Consider the following 22,568-nt stretch of genomic DNA (forward strand, 5'->3'; position numbering starts at 1 on the left):
TTGGAAGTAGAAATTTAATGGCCAGATCCAAATCCATGTTTTTAAATGTATTCATATGGAATTCCTCCATGACTGGAGTATGCAACAGTTATGGATTTATTCAGAGATAGAAGGTAATTTTTTTTTTTTTTAATGAGGGGAAAACTGATGGCTCTGTAGTTTTGCATGGGAATTCCATTTGTGAACTATTGCTTTTATGAAACATTAAATGGAATGTTGATGTATCAGGTTTACTGTAAAGGTTAAGTTAGAAGTCAACTTTCCTTCAAGTTACTGCTACTCTTAACAAATGAATGACATGCTAGCCTTGCAATTGAATGCATATTATTGGAATAGATGTTAAATTGTTCAGAAATTGTAAGAACCACACTGTTAATTCTTATTTTAATTCTGAATAGATGCGTCCATGTTGTATTCGTGATTTTTTCACAAACAAGTTCACAGTTAGACTTTTGTATGGAATCTCTTTACAAGAGTACATAATATGAACTTGTGAGCAGTATAAATGTCCATTACTGCAGTCGCATCCTGGCACAAATATGATTTCATATTCACACAATTGGATTTCTCTTCTTACCTTGTCTATGTTTTTGAATTTAATTTTTTGGATAGACAAATAGAGCAAAATGCACCTAATAAAAAAGGGGGTCTCAACCCCTATACGCACAATGTATACAAGCCACACTTAAAAAATAAGCTAACACCTCATCTAAGCTAGCCAATTCCCATCCTGTCCACAAAATCCAAAAAGGGAAAAATGGAATAGCCTATCTCCTCGCAAGACCACAAGAAAAGAGTCTCAACTTTAGACCACTCTTCTAGCTTCTAATTGCTAGTGGTGGTTCACTATCTTTACTGTCAGTAGCATGTATCAAAAACTGACTATTCATTCTCCATGTTTAAACAGATTGACTTGGAAGCACTTTGGGGACCTGCTGATTCTAGTGGTTGGAGGCCGTCCTCTGCTCCACGATCTGATTGGCCCTGTATGTACTTCTCATTTTCTCAGTAATTATGCTCTTTCAGAATGATGTTGTGTTATGCAGAAAACCCATTATTATTAGTAAATTCTGATTTTAAGGTGTGCATTTTTTTGGGTTTCTTATTTTTTCATTTTGCTAGCTCCACCAAGTGAGAGCAATGGTTATTTGCGAGTTCGTTGTAATGGTGGTTTAAATCAACAACGCACTGCGGTTAGTACCTGATTCCTTTTTTTATTTTATTTTATATGCTATATCATATTATTAACATGTGTTCTCTGTTATTTTTCAATTGTTAATATTGTGGCCAACCTACCAAGGTAACCTAGTTGGTTAGGGCGAACATTGGGAAGTGTTTCAGGTTCGAATCCTATTACTGATGATACCCTAAATTTACCCGGTGTTGGTTGTTGTGGGGTAGTCAGCACCTAGAGGTTTAGGTACCTATGGAGAGTCATTAGGGCTGGAAGGTTCCTCGATTCTTAAAAAAAAAAAAAAATTGCTAATACTGTGGCCACAAGTCAAGCAGATGCTTGCTTCTTAATTATATTTCTTAATTTCCAACATGAATTTGTGTAAGTAAAGAGACAGGTAGGCAGTGATAAGGACACCATCTAGAGTGATTAGAAAGATGTGCTAAAGAATTTTTGTGCACAAACTGTGAAGTGTGCCATAGTTTTTCTTTCTTCTTCTTCCTTTTGTTGTTATTGTTGCTTTTGTTGTTTTAAATAGTGGATTAGGAAATTAAAATTTGCTCAAGAGTGTGGTCATTAAAAGTCAAGAGTGATTTTATGATCTTCTATACTAAGAAGTTGCTTGATGACTTGGGAGGGGGAATATGTCTTCACTTAAATTTAATTGAATTTTAGGGTGTCTTGGGATCTTTTTAACATATCCGAGAGGTGTCTTGTTTTTTAGAATAGAAAACAGTTTTCTAACTTAAAAAAACACAATTAATTTTTGACTAAGAACAGTCTTTTGAGAACTTGTTCTGAAAACAGATCTTTTTTGGGAACAAATTTAAGGTGTTTTCAGGTGATTTTTAAGAGTATTCTGAAAAATAATTGAAAATATAGAAAGTACTTTTTGTTTGCAATATACATGAGGGCATAGTACTTTCATAGAAACTAAGCTAGGAAAATTGTTTTTCATATTTGAGTTTCCAAATAGAATTTTATTCTTCAAAACAATTGAGAATTATTTTTAAGAAGTGTTTGCAGAAATCATTTTTTGAGATATGTTTTGAACATGTTGCCAAACTGGCGTGTATATATATTCCTTATTTTTTGTTCATTTTTTGGTCATAGAAAATATTTAGGAAGATTTGTGTTCACTTTTTATGCAACACTCAACCGAAGGCCAATTTGAATCCATCCAATTGGACGTTACAAGATTACCGTCACGGTGTCCTGTGATCCAATCTAGACTATAATTCTTGGTTTTTTAATACTCTTCACACCACAAATCCATTCATGCTTGCACCTCCTGCTTCCTCATAGTAAATTCTCTAATTCAAATCTCATGAATCTTTGCCTCTCTAACCAACTAAAATATAGAATATATAACATAAATAAAGGACATAAAGAATATGAGAGGCACTATATAGGTGGAACCCTGAAATCCTTGGATAAAAAGCATAGGTGAACCTAATGTCAATTTGAATCCATCAAATTGGGAGGATCTAGTCTAACTTCAAGCATGAAGGACTTTCATGATTTTATAAGAGAATGTGAATTGCTTGATCCACCTTTACGGAATGCACCATTCACTTGGTCAAACATGCAAGAGACTCCTGTGTGTAAAAGATTGGACCGTTTTCTTTACTCAAATGAGTGGGGAGCAATCCTTTCCTCAAATTGGCCGATTGTTTTGGAAACCAACCCGTTCAAGTGGGGCCCAACACCTTTTAGGTTTGAGAATATGTGGATGCAACATCCTAATTTCAAAGAGTGCTTTAAAAGTTGGTGGAGAGGTTTTCAAGGAACTGGGTGGGAAGGTCATAGGTTCATGAGGAAATTACAATTTGTGAAGGCCAATTTGAAAGAGTGGAATAAGGTTTCTTTTGGAGTGCTAGATGAAAGGAAGAAAAGCATCCTGAATGAAATAGCTAACCTTGATGCCATTGAGCAAGGAGGGGGTCTAAACTTTTAGTTCAAAGAGCTTTAAGAAAAAGGGAGTTAGAGGAATTAATTTTGAGGGAAGAAATTCATTGGGGACAAAAAGTTAGGGTGAAATGGGTAAAGGAAGGGGATTATAACTCAAGGTTTTATCATAAAGTGGCTAATGCTAGGCGAAATAGGAAATTTATCAAGGTGTTGGAGAATGAAAGAGGATTAGTGTTGAATAATTTAGAGAGCATCACAGAAGAGATTTTACTTTACTTTGAAAAGCTCTACTCAGGTCCTACTAGAGAGTCTTGGAGAGTTGAAGGCTTAGATTGGTCCCCTATATCTGTAGAGAGTGCATCTAGGTTGGACTCCCCTTTTACTGAAGAAGAGATTTATAAGGCCATTTTTCAGTTGGATAGGGATAAGGTGCCGGGTCCTGATGGCTTTACCATTACAGTGTTTCAAGATTGTTGGGATGTGATCAAGGAGGATTTAGTGAGAGTGTTTGCAGAGTTCCACAGTAGCGGGATTATCAATCAAAGCAATAATGCTTCCTTCATAGTTCTGTTGCCTAAAAAAAGCATGACAAAGAAAATATCAGACTATAAACCTATTAGCTTGATCACTAGTCTTTACAAGATAATAGCCAAAGTGTTCTCAGGGCGTCTAAGAGGGGTACTACACGAAATTATTCATTCTACTCAAGGCGCTTTTGTTTAAGGGAGACAAATATTGGATGCAGTTCTCATAGCCAATGAGATAGTGGATGAGAAAAGACGATCAGGGGAGGAAGGAGTCGTATTCCAAATCGACTTTGAAAAGGCTTATGACCATGTGCGTTGGGATTTTTTGGATCATGTGTTGGAGAAGAAGGGGTTTAGTCTTAGATGGAGGAAATGGATAAGAGGCTATTTGTCCACGGTATCTTTTGCAGTCTTAGTGAATGGAACGCTAAAGGGTGGGTCAAGGCATCCAGAGGCTTAAGACAAGGTGACCCTTTATCCCCCTTTTTGTTTACTTTAGTCGCAGATGTACTGAACAGGATGTTATTGAGAACAGAGGAAAGAAATTTGTTGGAGGGTTTTAGGGTGGGTAGGAACAGAACAAAGGTGTTCCATTTGCAATTTGCAGATGGTACCATTTTCTTCTCTAACACTAGGGAGGAAGATTTGCATTCTCTCAAGAGTTTATTGCTAGTGTTTGCGCATATTTCTGGGCCTAAAGTTAACCTGGACAAGAGTAATATTTATGGCATCAATCTTGAACAGAATCATCTTTCTAAGTTGGCCGAATTGCTTGATTGCAAGGTTTCTGGGTGGCCTATACCCTACTTGGGTCTCCCTTTGGGAGGAAATCCCAAGACTTGTGGCTTTTGGGATCCTGTGATTGAGAGGATCTCGAGAAGATTAGATGGGTGGCAAAAGGCTTTTTTATCTTTTAGAGGTAGGATAACTCTTATCCAATCTTGTCTCACCCACATGCCTTGCTACTTCCTTTCCTTGTTTAAGATACCCACTTCAGTGGCTGCAAAAATTGAGAGATTGCAAAGAGATTTTTTATGGTTAGGGGTTGGGGAAGGTAAAAGAGATCATCTTGTTAGTTGGGATGTAGTATGTAAGCCGAAGGCAAAAGGGGGTTTGGGATTTGGGAAGATAGTTATAAGGAATGTCGCACTCTTAGGGAAATGGTTGTGGAGGTACCCTAGGGAAGGTTCAGCTCTATGGCATAAGGTTATTCTAAGCATTTATGGACCACACTCCAATGGATGGGATGGCAACACTATAGTCAGATGGTCACATCATTGTCCTTGGAAGGCTATTGCTCAAGTCTTTTAAGAGTTTTTCAAGTTTACTCGATTTGTAGTAGGAGATGGGGAAATAATTCGGTTCTGGGAAGACTTGTGGTGGGGGGATCAACATTTGGGTTCTCAATATCCAAAACTATTTAGAGTAGTCACGGATAAAAATAGTCATATTTCTTCAATTCTAGAATCTACTCATCTCTTTTCATGGAACTTTAACTTTCGACGCAACCTATACAATCCTGAGATAGAAGATTTAGAAGGCCTCATGCGGTCACTTGATTGTCTACATGTGTCATTTTCGGTTCCAGATGCGAGATCCTGGTTTTTATCTTCTTCAGGGCTTTTCACAGTCAAATCTTTCTTTCTTGCCTTATCCCAATGTTCTGATTCTCCTCCAGTTTTCCCTACTAAGTGTGTTTGGAAATCTCAAGTCCCTTTCAAAGTCAAGTCCTTTGTCTAGTTGGTGGCACACAAGAAGGTAAATACTAATGACTTGCTACAACTTGTAGTCTTGTTTTTCTTTGGTGGGAGGATTTCTCATCCTTCTAATTGTATCTTCTTTTTATCAATATATTCCGTTATCGTTTCCTATAAAAAAAAAAAAAAAAAAATGACTTGCTACAACTAAGAAGACCCTACAAAGCTCTTAGTCCTGATATTTGTAAGTTGTGCATGAGGCATGGAGAATCAGTTGATCATCTTTTCCTACATTGTTCTTTGACGATGGGGTTATGACACAGATTATTTCAGTTAGCCAAGATGGATTGGGTTCCCTTAAGGAGCATTTTTGACATGCTGTCCATCAATTACAATGGCTTTGGTTTATCAAAGAGATGGATAGTTTTGTGGCAAGATGCTTGTATAGCTATAATTTGGGTTGTGTGGAGGGAAAGAAATGCGAGGATTTTTTAGGATAAAGCAAGGAATTCAGAGAATCTTTGGGATTCTATTCATTTCCTTGCTTCTCTTTGGGCTTTTTGTTTCAAGGTTTTTAAGGGGACTCCCCTTATTGTGTTACAACTTGATTGGCTAGCGGTATGTAATTCCTTTAGGTTTGTCTAGTCTAGAGAGTTTGTTCGTTTTTACTTTGTATTTACTTGTTTTTCGTATTCTTGTTGTTTAGTTTTCTTTGGTGGAAGGATTTCTCATTCTTCTCTTGTACTTCATTTTTCTTTTAATATATTCCTTTGTCGTTTCCTATCAAAAAAAAAAAAAAAGATTACTATTACGGTGTCTCTTGATCCAATCCAGACTATTATTCTTGGTTTTTTAATACTCTTCTTCACACCACAAATCCACTCATGCTTTCACCTCCTGATTCCTCATAGTAAATTCTCTAATTCAAATCTCATGAATCTTTGCTTCTCTAACCAGCTAAAATATAGAATATATAACATAAATAAAGGACATGAAGAATATGAGAGGCACTATATAGGTTGAACGCTGAAATCCTTGGATAAAAAGCATAGGGGAACCTAAGGCCAATTTGAATCCATCAAATTGGACGTCAGAAGCTTACCATCAAGGTGTGTTGTGATCCAATCTAGACTATGATTCTTGGTTTTTTAATACTCCTCTTCACACTGCAAATCTATTCATGCTTTCACCTCCTGATTCCTCATAGTAAATTCTCTAATTCAAATCCCATGAATCTTTGCTTTTCTTAATGGTTGCCATAAAGCCCTTTCTTCTTGCGAACCTTCACTTCTCATGAGTAGCTCTAATTCAAGATGGTTTTTAATTATTTTTTTTTCTGAGGGTTTTCTAAAAAATATGTTCAAGAACTAAGCAATGGTACAAAGAATTTATAGGTTTTTGAAAGGAAAGAATGTATTTCTCTTAATCTCAAAGCTTCTGAAAATCTCTATTGCAGTAAGCCCTAAAAGGTGTTCAAATAGATTGCATGGACTTTGGAGAGGTGTGGGGTTGTATTGAGTAGAGTTCTTATCCCAATTGAATTAAGAAAAAGGAAAAAAAGATTTCACTTCGCTCAGTTGTACCAACAAATGTTTGAACAATCAGAGGAGTTTCAAGAATTTGATCAGTCTTGGAAGAATTAAATCAATCAAGGCTGAATTTCAAGCCTATATCAATTTGTCCTCCAAAACAAATCAACTTATTAATATTTGAACTTGAAAGCTCCTAATCTTGGGTCTGAATAAAATTTGAATCAAACTTCAAACTTTAAGCCCTGTTTGGTTCATGGAATATGAGGAATGAGAATACAGAAGCCTTAGAGCTAATTCCAAGAATTGATATCCCATGAATCAGTACTCCTAGACTAATCTTTGGAACTACTAGGAATTGGAGTAGGAAATTATTTTATTGATCATTCTGCTTTAGTTTATATATAAATTAGTGTTTATCAAAATTTTCAATAATTTTATTTATAATAAATGTACAAATTGAAAATTAAAGAGGTTTGGATGGATCCCTAACCATAATTGTCATGCTACACCCTATCACCATGCAACAAGACTTCTATAATAATTTTTCATTAGATTACTTAATTAATTTTGTAATGTATCTTTAAAATGATTAAAATAAATTAGTCATGTGGCTTGATATAATACATATAATCATGATTTTTCATTATGTTAGGTAATTAATTCTCCTATTTTATATTTTCATAGCATCTAAAATAAAAAAAAGATAAAAGGGATAACAAGAATAATTCTCTCTCTCTCTCTCTCTCCAGATCTGTACGTTTATCCTGTTAGAGAAATGTAGGATGAGGAGTTTGACATTATTTATTTTCTTCTTATGGAAAAATATTTTTGGTCAAATTTGAAATTTTGAACCAGCACTAGAAGATGAATAGGATTCTCTAAATTTTCTTTTATTTTTGAGTCAAAATAAAAAAAAATTAGTTCTAAATATATCCATTTAAGAAAAAATAAATTTTGTATCAAACTTGATACAAATTGATAATTCTTCAAATGATTATTCAACCATGTTAGACAAAAAATGGAATGAAAAAAAGGCATGCTTATCAAAAAAGAAAAAGAAGAAGAAAAAGAAGAAGAAGGAAGAAAGGCCATAGACATAAAGAGAATTTGTATAATATTGGATTTGGGCTGTCATGTGTGTTTTTATTTTCTTTTGTTTTTAATTTTTCATTCTTAAGATGGGATAGTTTGTATGCGTAATATGTAATTATGAATTTGAACTCAATTATGGATCATAGGAATACAAGTACCATATCAATTACTTGGATTTCCTATCCTAACATCATGAACATAGGAATTCTAGGAGTGATATTTTGATTCCTTCTCAAACCAAACATGACCTTGAAAAGGTTTGGAAGATTGGATATGTCTCATAAGGATAGGTCTAACCTCATTAGTCTCACACTTAGCTCTGCTCTCCCCTTAGACTTGGACACCACACTCTTCTACACAGCTGAGCTCCTCTATCAAAGGACCTAGTCAATAATGTATTTTCTACAAGGAGGAGTTCTTGTGATGGCACCCTTTATTAGTGATTAACGTTTAACTTACTTAGGTCTTCCATGAAGGGGAATCTAAAGGCAGTTGCGTTTTGGGATCCAGTGATTGATAGGATCTTGAGGAGACTGGATGGATGGAAAAAGACCTTTTTGTTTCTAAATGGTAAAATTATTCTAATTCAATCATGCTTGGTCCACACCTTAACTATTTTTTTTTATCTCTTTTCAAGATTCCAAAGTCAGTAGCATCTAAGATTGGGAAATTGCAAGGAGATTTTCATTGGTTAGGAGTTGCGGAGGGTAAAAAAGATCATCTTATTAGTCGGGATCTATTGTGTAAGCCTGAGGAGTATGGAGGTTTAGGACTTGGGATGATCTCTCTGGGGAATTGTGCTCTCTTAGGGAAATGGTTGTGTAGGTTCCTTGGGGAAAATTTTGGCCTTTGGCATCAGGTCTTTTTAAGCATTTATGAGATACATTATGATGGATACACAACATTATAGTCAAATGGTCACATAGGTGTCCTTGGAAGGTTAATGCATAGGTGTTCTAGGTTTTTTCCGGTTCCACTCATTTTGTGGTGGGTGACGGGGTGAGAATTTGTTTTTGGGAGGATTTGTGGTGGTGGAAAGACTCATGTCATCCCTCACTCGTGTGCCCTTGTTTTCATCCACCCTAGATGCGAGAGCATGGTCATTGATCTCTTCAGGACTATACTTAGTTAAATCATTCTTCATGATTTTGTCTAATATATCAAATATTGTTTTTTTCTCCTTAGCCAAATTTATATGGAAATCTACATACAAGATCAAGGCCTTTGCTTGGTAAGTGGCACACAATAAGGTAAATACTAACGACATGCTGTAGTTGAGAAGAACTTTTAAATCTCTTAAACCTGATTGGTGTGTTTTATGTAAGGGGAGTTGAGAGTCTATTGATCATCTCTTTTTGCATTGTTTGACAACTTTGTGGCTTTGGCATAGACAAATCAGGATTGATTGGGTAATTACCCGGGAGTAAATGCGATAAGATGATCATTTCATATAGGGGTTTGGAGAGCTCCATTAAAGGCAAAACCTTTTGGAAAATAACTTGTCATGCATTGCTTTAGATTGTGTGGAAAGAGAGAAATGCCAAAATTTTTAGGATAAGTGAAGGACGACAAAGGGGTTGTGACATTTATTTCACTTCTATTCCTCTTTCTGGGCCTCATGCATCGAGGCTTTTAAAGGCATTCCTCTCAGTATTATCCAACTCAATTGGCTTTTGGTGTGTAAATCAAAAGGGTTTGGACTTCCTTGAGAGGAGCTTAGTCAGAACTTGAGCAGTTGACATCTTTGTATGTTGCATTGTGGTCTAAACCTTTTGTGTAGATTCCTTGTACAGTAGAGGAGGCCAATCATATTATGATTGGGCTTTTTTGTAATCGTGGGAAGGACTCCTCATCCTTCTCATGTGTTCATTAACATAAATATATATATATATCTTGTTTTTTATGAAAAAAAATTTCTACTCTTAATAAATCTATCAATTTTAGAAATTAAGATGGATTTATTTATTTATTTTTTGATAGGTAAATTTTTGTCCCATTGGGAATTGAACCTGGAACCTCCCACAAACACTCCCCAAAATTAAGACAGATTTATAGTGACTCCTTGTTACTTTACCTTCCATATATAGCATTGTTAAAATATAAAGAACTAGGTTTTATAAAGGAAAATTTACTGCATTTACGTTATGCGCCTCTATTTATTGAATGGAATTGTTTAATATGAAATAATAAATATCTGTTGGATGTTCTAGATCTGTAATGCTGTTCTTGCTGCACGAATCATGAATGCTACACTTGTGCTGCCTGAGTTGGATGCAAACTCCTTCTGGCATGATAGCAGGTATCTATTCCTAATGGTTATGCAATGCTTATTTTACGTTATCAATTAAAACCTGGATATAATATATTTATTTCTAGACCAGTCATCAGTTGTATGACATAATCTGGTGATTATTGTGTTACATGAAACTTGATGATAGTTTAGGTGTTCCAATGAGGTGTTTGAAACTGAGAAACTTGAGTAGATCAGGAACATGGCAGTTATACTAAATGCACCAGGAATTTTGAAGACATACTTGAATAAAACTCAGAGCAATGCAGTGGATGACACAAATAGTAAATCTATTTTCAATTTATTAGGAGCAATATGGTTCATATCTAGAATTTTATGTGTATGTTGCACATTTGACTTGGATAGAGCAGTTGTCGGCCCCAAAATTGATGCACATATGTTCTCTTCCTGGCCAGGTTGATCTAGTGTTTCTTTCTTTAGGACCCATGGCCCCCAGCAAAAGATATCTCAAATTGTTGGATCCTTAATCTAGCAAGGCACCACTAGCTGGTGGTTTCTTGCTTATTCTAAATATGTATGAATACATCAGAGATCAAATTTAAAATCAAGTGGATCTTTTGTTGCTTAATTTCTTAGTTGCAGTAGATATTTGGTCACTTTATGTTGCCTAAATAGGGAAGGCAATAGACAAGGATTAATGCACCTGTCCTTGCTGTAGCTGTGACTAAGTTGGCATTTCCAATTTGGTTTTCAATGGGGTTCTGAACTTGAGATTGGTTCAGGTTGAGAGTTGGGTTCAGGCATCTTCTATTAGTTTACTACATTTATCTCTCCCACTTTCCCTGGCTACCTACCTACCTGTCCTTGCTCTTGTTGGGACTAAGTTGGAATTACCAAATTGGTTTTGGATGGGATTCTAAGCTCAAGATGAGTTCAGGTTGAGGTTTGGGTTCAGGCACTTTCTATTAGTTTGCTACATTTCTCCCTCCCTCCCTCCCTGCCTAACTACCCTTGCTCTTTCTGATAGTAAGTGAGTTAGCAAATTGGTTTTGGATGGGGTCTAAACTCAAGACAGGTTCAGGCATCTTCTATTAGTCTCCTACATTTCTCCTCCCCCTCTTCTCCCTCCCTACTTGTTCTTGCTCTTGCTGGGACAAAGTTGGAATTACCAAATTGGTTTTGGATGGGGTTCTAAATTCAAGATGAGTAGTTAACTGCATTTCTTTCTTTCCATCTCTCCATCTCTCCATCCCTCCTTCCCTACCTATCCATGCTTTTGTTGGGACTAAGTTGGAATTTCCAAATTGGTTTTGGATGGGGTTCTAAACTCAAGATGAGTAGTTAATTGCATTTCTTTCTTTCCATCTCTCCATCCCTCCTTCCCTACCTGTCCATGCTTTTGTTGGGACTAAGTTGGAATTTCCAAATTGGTTTAGACTCAAGATGGATTGAGGTTTGAGTCTTGGGTTCAGGCACCTTCTATTAGTTCACTACATCTCTCTCTCCCCTCCTCCCCCCCACCCATGTATAATCTCTCTTTCCCCCTCCCTCCCTCCCTCCATTCATATATAATATGGAAATCCAGTAGACTTGAACTTGAGACCTTTTGATTCCTGAGCATGAGTCCCTGCTAGTTGAGTTGCCTGTGGGGGGCTTGCTACTGTTATTTATTACATTTTTTTAGTTTACATATTTGCATATGAACTAAGTATATAAACTTCTAATTGGTTCAGTTGATACCCACTTTGCCCTTACTCAATATGGATGCAATTGGGATGCATGCATGTTTGGTATGAACTTTCAGGTCAGGTTTAGACCAGGTAGAGAACAAGTACAGTTTGGGTTGAGGCCATTGCATTCATAACTCATGTTTTTGTCTCTATTAGGTGGGTAGGATTCAAATTATAAATTGATGATTGAACTCATTTTCAAGGTGATGAGACAGTAGGAACCCTAGAGAACATGGAAAATTCAGGGTATGCCAAATGAACCTCATAACATAGGCAATTTGCAGTAAGAAAGAGAACCAAAGAAGTTTGATGGGTGCTTGTGCCAAATTATTGATTTTTGTTTAGAGCTAGGATGTTTCTTCTCTTGGGCTCCTTGCTTAGGCGACCATGCAGGGTTACATTGGTGAAGCATGGATCTAGCCATTTTGATATGTAGATAGTTTTGCCTTTCTGAACTAGTATACATTTATGCCCTTTTGATCAAACTATGTATAGAGGGTTTTGTACTTCTTGGAAGGGTTTCTCATCCTTCTTTAATACTTACTATTTCAATGCAATGAAATTGTTGTTTCTTATATGTATGTGTGTGTGTGTAAACACCTGCCAGCTGAGGAATAATGACTAGATTATTGACTGTTTCTTCCAAATGCTGCACATGACGTGTTGATTGTCACATTCATAACCCTGCATGTTGAGTTGATTTACTATGAGGAGATCATGTTGTGATCAACAAACTGTAGAGGGCACTTTTTCTTCACCTAAACTTTTGAAGGAAAATTAAAATCATGAAAACCAAAATTTTGTTTGATTATTTTCTCCTTTTAATTTGAAAACCTGCCTGTAAAGTTTTGTATTTGATAATGTTGTGCCTTCTTTCAAAGATTTGATGACAACACTATTAGATTCACTTTTATAGGTGTTTATGAACGATGCTAATTTCTCTTACTTTAGTAACTTCATAAAGATGAGCTCATTTCTGAACATTAAGACTCTTTTCTTTTGTTATTCATGAGCAATTATGTTCAGTGAAGCCTTGTTGCTGATACATAAAAAGCATGAATTCTATAAGAGCCATGAGGGTTTTTCTTTCTCCCTTTTCATTTTTCCTTTTCAAATTCTCAGTTTGTCAAAATATCCACTTTTGTATATAACTTTGATAAAGTCGATTAATGTTCTTGAAAAGATCCAACCTTTTTCTATTTTTTATTTATTTATTTTATTTTTTCAATTAAAGTTTCTATTCTAAGTAGTTAACTTCAGTGCTCTGGAAAATTGGATTATAGGTGTGCCTAAGTGCGAGAACAATTTTCCATGCCAGAGACAAGGTAACTGCAACCAACAATCTTGTCCCTCGCCTACCAACAAACTTTCTATCCTAGTTTGGACATTATCTGATTCATTGTTTTTCAAACCCAAGGAAGTCCTAAGAGAATGAAAAATCTTGACCAGATTGCAACCATCTGACCTCTAGGTTTTGAGGGACAATTTAGTAGTGGAGAAGTGTGTAAGCTAAAAAATCATTGTACAGGTTGAAACAATCTCCAAGGGTGTGGTTTAAAAGATTTGCTTAATCACTTGTCAAATTTGGATATTGGTAGAGCCAGAGAGACCATACTTTGTTCATCAAATAATCATTTCAAAAGAAGGTGACTATTTTAATTTCTAATTGTGTATGTTGATGATATCATAATCACTTAGAGGAGATATAGAAACTGAAAAAGAAATTGGACAAGGAATTTGAGATCAAAGATTTCGGAAATCTCAAGTGTTTTCTTGGCATTGAAGTAGCAAGATTGAAGAAGGGAATTTATGGATCTTAGAGGAAGTATAATCTTGATTTATTAAATGAAACTAGAATATTGGGTTGTACGCCTACATATACCCTTAGATAAGAATCACAAGTTGAGAGCAACAACGGTAGGAGTACTAGTTGATAAGGGAAGATATAAAAGACTAGTTGGTAAGTTAATTTATTTGTCTCACATATGGCCAGGCATTGCATATGTTGTAAGGACGGTGTTTCAGTTTATGCATGCTCCTTTAGAAGACCACATAGAAGTTGTGATGAGGATCTTAAGATATCTAAAGGCTGCTTCAAGCAAAGGGTTATTATTCTCTATAAACAATCACATGTGTGTAGAGGCTTATATTGATGTTGACTGGGGAGGATCAATGATCAACAAAAGGTCCACTTCTAGATACTACACCTTTGTGGGATGCAATTTGGTGACTTGGAGGAGTAAAAAGCAACTTGTAGTTGCTAGGTCAAGTGTTGAGGCCGAATTTCGAACTATAGCCTTGGGTATTTATGAACACATGTGGATTAAAAGTTTACTAAAATAATTGCAAGTAGAGATTGAAAGACCTATGAGTCTATATTGTGACAACAAACCTATAATAAGTATCGTTCATAATCTTGTCAATATGATAGGACCACACATTGAAATAGATATACATTCCATCAAAGAGAGGATTGATAGTGGGTTAATTTTCACTCCTTTCGTCTCATCTAAGCTACAACTAGTTGACATTTTCACTAAAGGAGTTTCCAGTCCAAGTTTCTATTCAAGGGATAGCAAGCTGGAAATGGAAAACATTTTCAAACCAATTTGTGAGGGAGTGTTGGGAATTTGGCAGAGTTCCCAAGTTTAGGGATTTGTTTGTATTGGGCTTGCTATATTATAATTGGCTGATTTTATTTTATTTTTTGATAAATGATAATTGGTAGAATTAATCAACTATTGTATATGGTAGGACAATTGTATAAGGGTTGAATTATAAGAGTAATTTAGGGGTCAGAATCTGCTATCCTCTTGTATAAATATATGTATTGTTTCCCTATTAAAATGTAGAATTGGTTTTATCTAATACATGTCAACCTTGAACCATTCTCCATTAAGCTTTCTGGAGAGTGTCTCTGATGGGGGAAAACCTTTTAAAGTTTATTCAAGGAGGAAAGGGAAGACCTAAGTAAACTTTAAGTAAGATTTATATTAATTAGAATTGAATTAAGATTGGTATTTGTTGGAGTCTAATTAGGATTAGTTAGTTAAGTTATAATATAATTAGAATTTGAGTTATGATAGGAAGTTTTTCAAAGGGAAAATATTGATAAGGCAGATCAAAGAGGAGAAATCACCTAAAAAGTAATCTCTCTGGAGGAGGATGTCGGTGAAGGTTTTCGTGGAGAGGAAGACCTTCTTGGTTAAGTATGAAGGCGAGCAAGAAGGAACGTGGTGTTCGATCACAGAGCACAGTAGAGGCTCTGATTTCGTCTTAGGTTTTGAAAAGGAAGCAGTGGGGTGGATGATCAAACATTTGACGAATGCCATAGAAAGGGAGGGTCATCTAGGTTTTAACAGAAAGATCAGAGGAAACGTAGTGTCCACTTGATGGAAGTTGGCTTCAACGACCATGGAAGGTTCATAAGGATATCGGAGTTTGCTACCAAAAGAAGATATTGCTGCTTGATTATTCCAGAGGGCAAGGAGGGCAGAGGGTGGAGAATATTAGAAGTGCGCTGTCTTCAATGTTGGTGGTCCCCTCGTCGAAAACAGCTGAGAAAGGAAGGCAACACAGAGGAGAAGGTTTCCCACAAAATCAGGTGGGTCCCTTGCAAAGGTCTTTTGCGAAAGTGGTCAGTGGCGAAGGAACAAGAGAAGGCGGCCTTATTTCTATCGGGAGATGGGCGCGTGCAGTGGTGTGTGAGTGCAATGAGGATAGGGTCAACTGGGCTGAGGTTGGCCGAGTGGTGGCGAGAAAATTAGGGAAGAAAGGCATAGTCACGATTGTACCATTCTCAGGCGGAAAAGGAGTTTTCTTCGTCGAAACAACAGAGGAAGCTATATTTCTCCAAGACTTGAGGAAGTTTCGGGTTGAGGGAAGGATTTCAGTACAGATGAGAAGATGGTCGCCAAAGGAAAATGCGGAAATTGAGGGGAAGTTCAGAAGAGGCTGGATCGAACTACGGGGGTTACCATTTCACCTCTGGACTGAGATACATCTGAAGAAAGTAGTGGAGCAATGGGGGACAGTGACTGAAATTGATTGGCGCACGTTAAAATTGTTCGATCTTAGCAAGGCGAGGGTAAGAATAGCAATGAAAGACAGGTCAGTCCTCCCAGCTTTACTCGAGGTGACAGATGGCGACTGGGTGTTTACAGTTGCCGTCGTAGTGGTCGGAGAAGAAGACTGTCGAGGAGGTAGCGCAAAGGGCGAGTCAACTCGGGAGGCCTATGCATCTAACTCGGGGACAGGTGGAGGAAGGTGGGTGGAGAAATTCAGATCAACGGCTGGAGATAGATGCCGTGTCGAGGAGGACAATAGAACGAGGAAGGGGGAAGAAAGGGGTATGGCTGTGGCTGTTGCAGAGGGGACACGTAGTAAAGGAGAGCAGACACAGTCGTCGCCTAATTCGAATTCAAACAAAAAGGACGATGGGACTATTGAGAAGATGGAAGGGGGCGGGGAAAGGGCCGGAGGGGACGAGGCCTCTGCCGTTGAGGACAACCGGGCCTATGAGAGGAAGGCCCAGAATCCATATAAGTTTGGATCAAAAGTTGAAAAAGTGGACTGCTGTTATAAAGGCCCGTCGGGGATGGGCCTGAGCCCAAGAGGAAAAGATACAGTGGAGGTGGAGACGTCGTCAGGAAATGGAGATGATTCACCCGCAGCGGGAAAGGGGAGAAAAGTTTCTGGATATGGTCTTGAGGCTCAGACCAGTAGTCCCGCGAAGAAGAAAACGTCGATCGGTTCAAAGAAGCTGTGGTCTACCCTTCTCCCTCCAAGCTCTGAGCGCCGACAAGGTCTTCGATGTCGCAGCGAGACCATTTTGAGCGAGAAGGACAAGGTCGGCATCGAAGAGCAACCAGAAGTTGCGGCTTTAGGGGCCGATTACTTGGCGGAAAGAGGATTTAGCGCGAGTCCTCTCGTCTCTCGCCGCTATTCAAAGATTTGGAAGCTCCGCTGTGGGGAAGGGGCTTCGACATCAGAAAACGAAGCGGCCATGCACGATTTCCACTCCGACGAACAAAAGGAAGGATTTTTGGGCCGAGTGGGGTCCGATCCTCGCGGCGCAACAGTCATGGTGTTGCCTTCTACGCCAAAAATCAGAGGTAAAGGGCTAAGAATTTTGGGGAATTGTGGATTAATGGATGCGGAAAATCTGGAGGTAACCCCGTCTTCAACTTTTCAGTCTCCCTCGTCTCATTTCCCCCCTTCTTTGGATCTTTTTCTCCCCTTTTGAGTCCTGCTGCCCCCACTCTTCCCAGTTCAGACATTCAGCCCCTGATTTCTTTGGAAAACCGAGAGAACTCAAAATTTATTTTCAAAAAAGATGACGATGGTACTGTGGGTCAAATTAGTGTTGGTTTCCCTAACCTCGGTTTGGAGGTGAACCAGATTGATTATCCTTGCCAGGTGACCGACAGTGTTAGCCCAGGGATGCCTGATACAAACCATCTCCCAATCAGGCTATGGTCAGTCCGGGTGGCTGTGCGGGTTCCCCATCAGGTGAGTTTCAAATAGAAGGAATTTCTCCTAGAAAATGGCAAAAGTGCGTGATGTCTTAAAGACTCTGGATATAAAAGTATATTCCAGGAGGAAAAGCAGATGTACCAAAGGTTTGTGAGATGAGCTGGAGCTGGTTTGGAGGATTAGGGTCCGTATATTTAATCCATGAAGATAATCAGTTGGAATATCAGGGGGTTGGGTTCAAGGAAAAAGAGAAGGGTAGTTAAAGACTTTTTGAGATCAGAAAAACCGGATATAGTGATGATTCAGGAAACAAAAAAGGCAGAGTGTGACAGGAGGTTTGTGGGTAGCGTGTGGACATCCAGAAATAAGGAATGGGCAGTCCTTCCGGCGTGTGGGGCTTCGGGGGGATTTTGGTAATGTGGGACTCTAAAAAGTTGCACAACGAGGAGGTGGTATTAGTTCCTTTTCGGTCTCAGTCAAGTTCGCTGTGGAAGGAAGCGAACAATTTTGGCTATCAGCCGTCTATGGCCCAAATAGCACAGCTCTTAGGAAGGATTTTTGGGTGGAGCTTTCAGACATTTATGGACTTTCGTACCCATGTTGGTGTGTGGGTGGAGATTTCAATGTCATAAGGAGATGTTCAGAAAAATTGGGCGGCGCTAGATTGACCCAAGCATGAAGGACTTGGATGACTTTATAAGAGAAACGAGCTGATTGATCCTCCTTTAAGGAGTGCTTCATTCACTTGGTCAAACATGCAAGAGAATCCCGTTTGCAAGAGATTAGACCGTTTTCTCTACTCAAATGAGTGGGAACAATTATTCCCGCAAATTCTTCAAGAAGTTCTTCCGAGATGGACGTCGGATCATTGGCCGATTGTCTTGGAATCCAACCCGTTCAAGTGGGCCCAACACCATTCAGGTTTGAGAATATGTGGTTACATCATCCAAGTTTTAAGGAGAGTTTCGGAAGATGGTGGAAGGAGTTTCAAGGAGATGGGTGGGAAGGTCACAAGTTCATGAAGAAACTCCAATTCCTTAAGGCCAAATTGAAAGAGTGGAATAAGAATTCTTTGGTGACCTAATTGAAAGAAAAAAAGCATTTTGTTAGATATAGCTAATTTTGACTACATGGAGCAAGAAGGGGGTCTTCCCCTGAACTTTTAATCCATAGAGCCGAAGGAAAGGGGAGTTAGAGGAGTTGATCTTGAGGGAAGAAATTCATTGGAGACAAAAAGCTAGGGTGAAATGGGTTAAGGAAGGGGATTGTAATTTCAAAATTTTTTCCATAAAGTGGCTAATGGTAGGAGAAATAGGAAATTTATCAAGGTGTTGGAGAATGAAAGAGGCTTGGTGATGGATAATTCAGAGAGCATCAAAGAGGAGATCTTAAGGTATTTTGAAAAGCTCTATGCTAGTCCTTCTGGAGATCTTGGAGAGTTGAAGGCTTAGATTGGTCTCCTATATCTAGAGAGAGTGCGTCTAGGTTGGAATCCCCTTTTACTGAAGAAGAGATCTATAAGGCCATTTTCCAGATGGATAGGGATAAAGCACGGGGCCTGATGGTTTTACTATTGCAGTGTTTCAAGATTGTTGGGATGTGATTAAGGAGGACTTAGTGAAAGTGTTTGATGAGTTTCACAGGAGCGGGGTAATTAATCAGAGCACTAATGCGTCCTTCATAGTTCTGCTACCCAAAAAAAGTATAGCAAAGAAGATATCAGACTATAGACCCATTAGTTTGATCACAAGTCTTTACAAGATTATAGCCAAAGTGTTAGCAGGGCGTTTAAGAGGGATACTTCATGAAACCATCCATTCCACTCAAGGAGTTTTTGTTCAAGGGAGACAAATTTTGGATGCAGTTCTCATAGCCAATGAGATAGTAGATGAGAAAAGACGATCAGGGGAGGAAGGAGTTGTCTTTAAAATTGACTTCGAAAAGGCTTATGACCATGTGAGTTGGGATTTTTTGGACCATGTGATGGAGGAAAAAGGGTTCAATCCTAGATGGAGGAAATGGATAAGAGGTTGTCTGTCATCGGTGTCTTTTGCAATTCTAGTGAATGGAAACGCTAAAGGGTGGGTTAAGGCATCTAGAGGTTTAAGACAAGGAGACCCTTTATCCCCTTTTTTGTTCACCATAGTAGCAGATGTTTTGAGCAGGATGTTATTGAGAGCAGAGGAAAGAAATGCTCTAGAGGGTTTCAGGGTGGGTAGGAACAGAACAAGGGTGTCCCATTTACAATTTGCAGATGACACCATTTTCTTCTCTAGTACTCGAGAAGAGGACTTGCTAACTCTCAAGAGCGTTTTGCTTGTGTTTGGGCATATTTCTGGGCTGAAGGTTAACCTTGACAAAAGTAATATTTATGGCATCAACCTTGGTCAGGATCATCTTCATAGGTTGGCCGAGCTGCTTGATTGCAAGGCATCTGGGTGGCCCATACTCTACCTGGGTCTTCCTCTGGGTGGGAATCCCAAGTCGGGTAGTTTCTGGGATCCTGTAATTGAGAGGATCTCGAGCAGATTAGATGGGTGGCAAAAGGCATATTTATCGTTTGGAGGTAGGATAACTCTCATTCAATCTTGTCTCACTCATATGCCTTGTTACTTCCTTTCATTGTTTAAGATTCCCGCCTCCGTGGCAGTAAGAATTGAGAGGTTACAAAGAGACTTTTTATGGTCCGGGGTTGGGGAAGGAAAAAGAGATCATCTAGTCAGTTGGGATGTAGTGTGTAATCCGAAGGCGAAAGGGGGTTTGGGTCTCGGAAGGATTTCCTTGCGGAATTCCGCTCTCTTAGGGAAATGGTTGTGGAGGTATCCCAGGGAGGGTTCAGCACTGTGGCATCAGGTCATTTTAAGCATTTATGGTTCACACTCTAATGGTTGGGACGCCAACACTGTTGTTAGATGGTCACATCGTTGTCCTTGGAAGGCTATTGCACAAGTTTTCCAAGATTTTTCCAAGTTTACTCGGTTCTTGGTAGGAGATGGGGAAAGAATTCGATTCTGGGAAGACTTGTGGTGGGGGGATCAACCTATGGGGGTCCGTTATCCAAGACTACTTAGAGTAGTATTGGATAAAAATATTCCTATTTCTTCTATTCTCGGATCCACTCGACCCTTCTCTTGGAACTTTAACTTCCGCCGTAACCTTTCCGATTCCGAGATAGAAGATTTAGAGAGTCTCATGCGGTCTCTTGATCTTTTACATTTATCACCTTCGGTTCCAGATAAGAGATTTTGGTCTTTATCTTCTTCAGGACTTTTCACAGTCAAATCTTTCTTTCTTGCCTTATCCCAAAGATCTGGTTTGCCTTCAGATTTCCCTTTCAAATTAGTCTGGAATTCTCAAGTCCCCTTCAAAATTAAGTCCTTTGTCTGGTTAGTGGCTCACAAGAAGGTTAATACTAATGACATGCTACAGTTGAGAAGACCCTACAAAGCACTTAGTCCCGACATTTGTATGTTGTGCATGAAGCAGGGAGAAACAGTAGATCATCTTTTTCTTCATTGCCCTCTGACGATGGGGTTGTGGTACAGACTATTTCAGTTAACAAAGATAGATTGGGTCCCTCCTAGGAGCATCCGAGATATGCTTTCTACCAATTTTAATGGGTTTGGATCTTCTAAGAGAGGGATTGTATTATGGCAAGCTGCGTGCATTGCTTTAGTATGGGTGGTGTGGCGGGAAAGAAATGCAAGGATCTTTGAGGATAAAACAAGGAATTCAGAGAACCTTTGGGACATGATTCACTTCCTTGCTTCTTTATGGGCTTTTTGTTCTAAGGTTTTTAAGGGGATTCCCCTTAATGTGATACTCCTTGATTGGTTAGCGGCGTGCAACTCCATTGGGGTAGCCTAATTCATAGCAGTTGCCTGTATCTACCTTGTATTTTCTCGCTTTTGTTTCATTGTAGACTTGTTTTTCTTTGGTGGGAGGATTCCTCATCCTTCTCTTGTACTTTCCTTTATATCAATATATGCCTTTGTCGTTTCCAATCAAAAAAAAAAAAATTTGAGTTATGATAGGTTATTAGAGTCCTAGTAGACTTTAGATTTCTTAGAGAAGCCTATAAATAGGTTAATAAATGTAAATCAAAGGGATGAATTGATATTAATAATATTATATTTTCTTTCATTGCAAGGTTGCAACCCTCAATGGTGAGACTCCATTGATTTTCTTCTAGGTGAGATTCCTAGAAGGCCTTAGTGAGACTCTAAGGTCATATTTTCTTCATTGTTTCTTCTTTCTCTTTATTTCTTGTCATATATTTTTCTCTACCATAAAATTTATTCCTTGTTCCTCTCCTTACACCCAAAAAATAAAACCCTAACCCACCTACCCTTGAGTGTAGGCAACCATCCTAAGGTTGTCCTACATCAATCTCCTTTTATTTCCACTTACAACAACTGTCCACACAAATCAACCACTATGCTAAAGCCTTCTTGCTAAACTTGAACAAATGAGAATATTCTTTCCCTCTAAGGTCAAAGCTTTCGCTTGGCTAGTGGCACACAAGAAGGCAACAACAATGACATGCTACTATTGAGAAGACCCTATAAATATGTGGTTGCAACATCCTAGTTTTAAGGAGAGATTTGGAAGTTGGTGGAGAGACTTTCAAGGAAATGGGTGGGAAAGGGCACAAGTTCATGAGGAAATTACAGTTTGTTCAAGCCAAATTGAAAGAGTGGAATAAGGTTTCTTTTGGAGAGCTAAGTAAAAGAAAAAAAAAAAGTATCTTGTCTGATTTAGCTAACTTTGATACCTTGGAGCAAGAAGGGGGTCTATCCCCTGAACTTTTAGTCCAGAGAGCTTTAAGAAAAGGGGAGCTAGAGGAGTTGATTTTGAGGGTACATTGGACACAAAAAGCTAGGGTGAAATGGGTTAAGAAAGGGGATTGTAACTCAAAATTTTTTCATAAAGTGGCTAATGGTAGGCGAAATAGGAAATTTATCAAGGAGTTGGAGAATGAAAGTGGCCTAATGTTGAATAATTCAGAGAGCATTAAAGAGGAGATATTAAGGTATTTTGAAAAGCTTTATGCGAGTCCTTCTAGAGAGCCTTGGAGAGTGGAAGGCTTAGATTGGTCCCCTATATCTGGTGAGAGTGCGTCTAGGTTGGATTCCCCCTTTACTGAAGAAGAGATTTCTAAGGCCATTTTAAAGTTGGA

General features: G+C 38.4%; 1 protein-coding gene across 1 annotated transcript in view; it reads left to right on the forward strand.

Moving 5' to 3' along the window:
* LOC117914359 (O-fucosyltransferase 1-like) overlaps positions 1-22,568 on the forward strand; it is a 55,818-nt gene that overhangs the window by 18,672 nt on the left and 14,578 nt on the right. Inside the window, 3 exon segments of the mRNA XM_034829666.1 lie at positions 908-986; positions 1,123-1,193; positions 10,144-10,232. Of these exon segments, the coding sequence (XP_034685557.1) occupies positions 908-986; positions 1,123-1,193; positions 10,144-10,232 (239 nt within the window).

This window comes from Vitis riparia, chromosome 5 (genome assembly GCF_004353265.1).
Source record: "Vitis riparia cultivar Riparia Gloire de Montpellier isolate 1030 chromosome 5, EGFV_Vit.rip_1.0, whole genome shotgun sequence".
NCBI classification, from domain to species: Eukaryota; Viridiplantae; Streptophyta; class Magnoliopsida; order Vitales; family Vitaceae; genus Vitis; species Vitis riparia.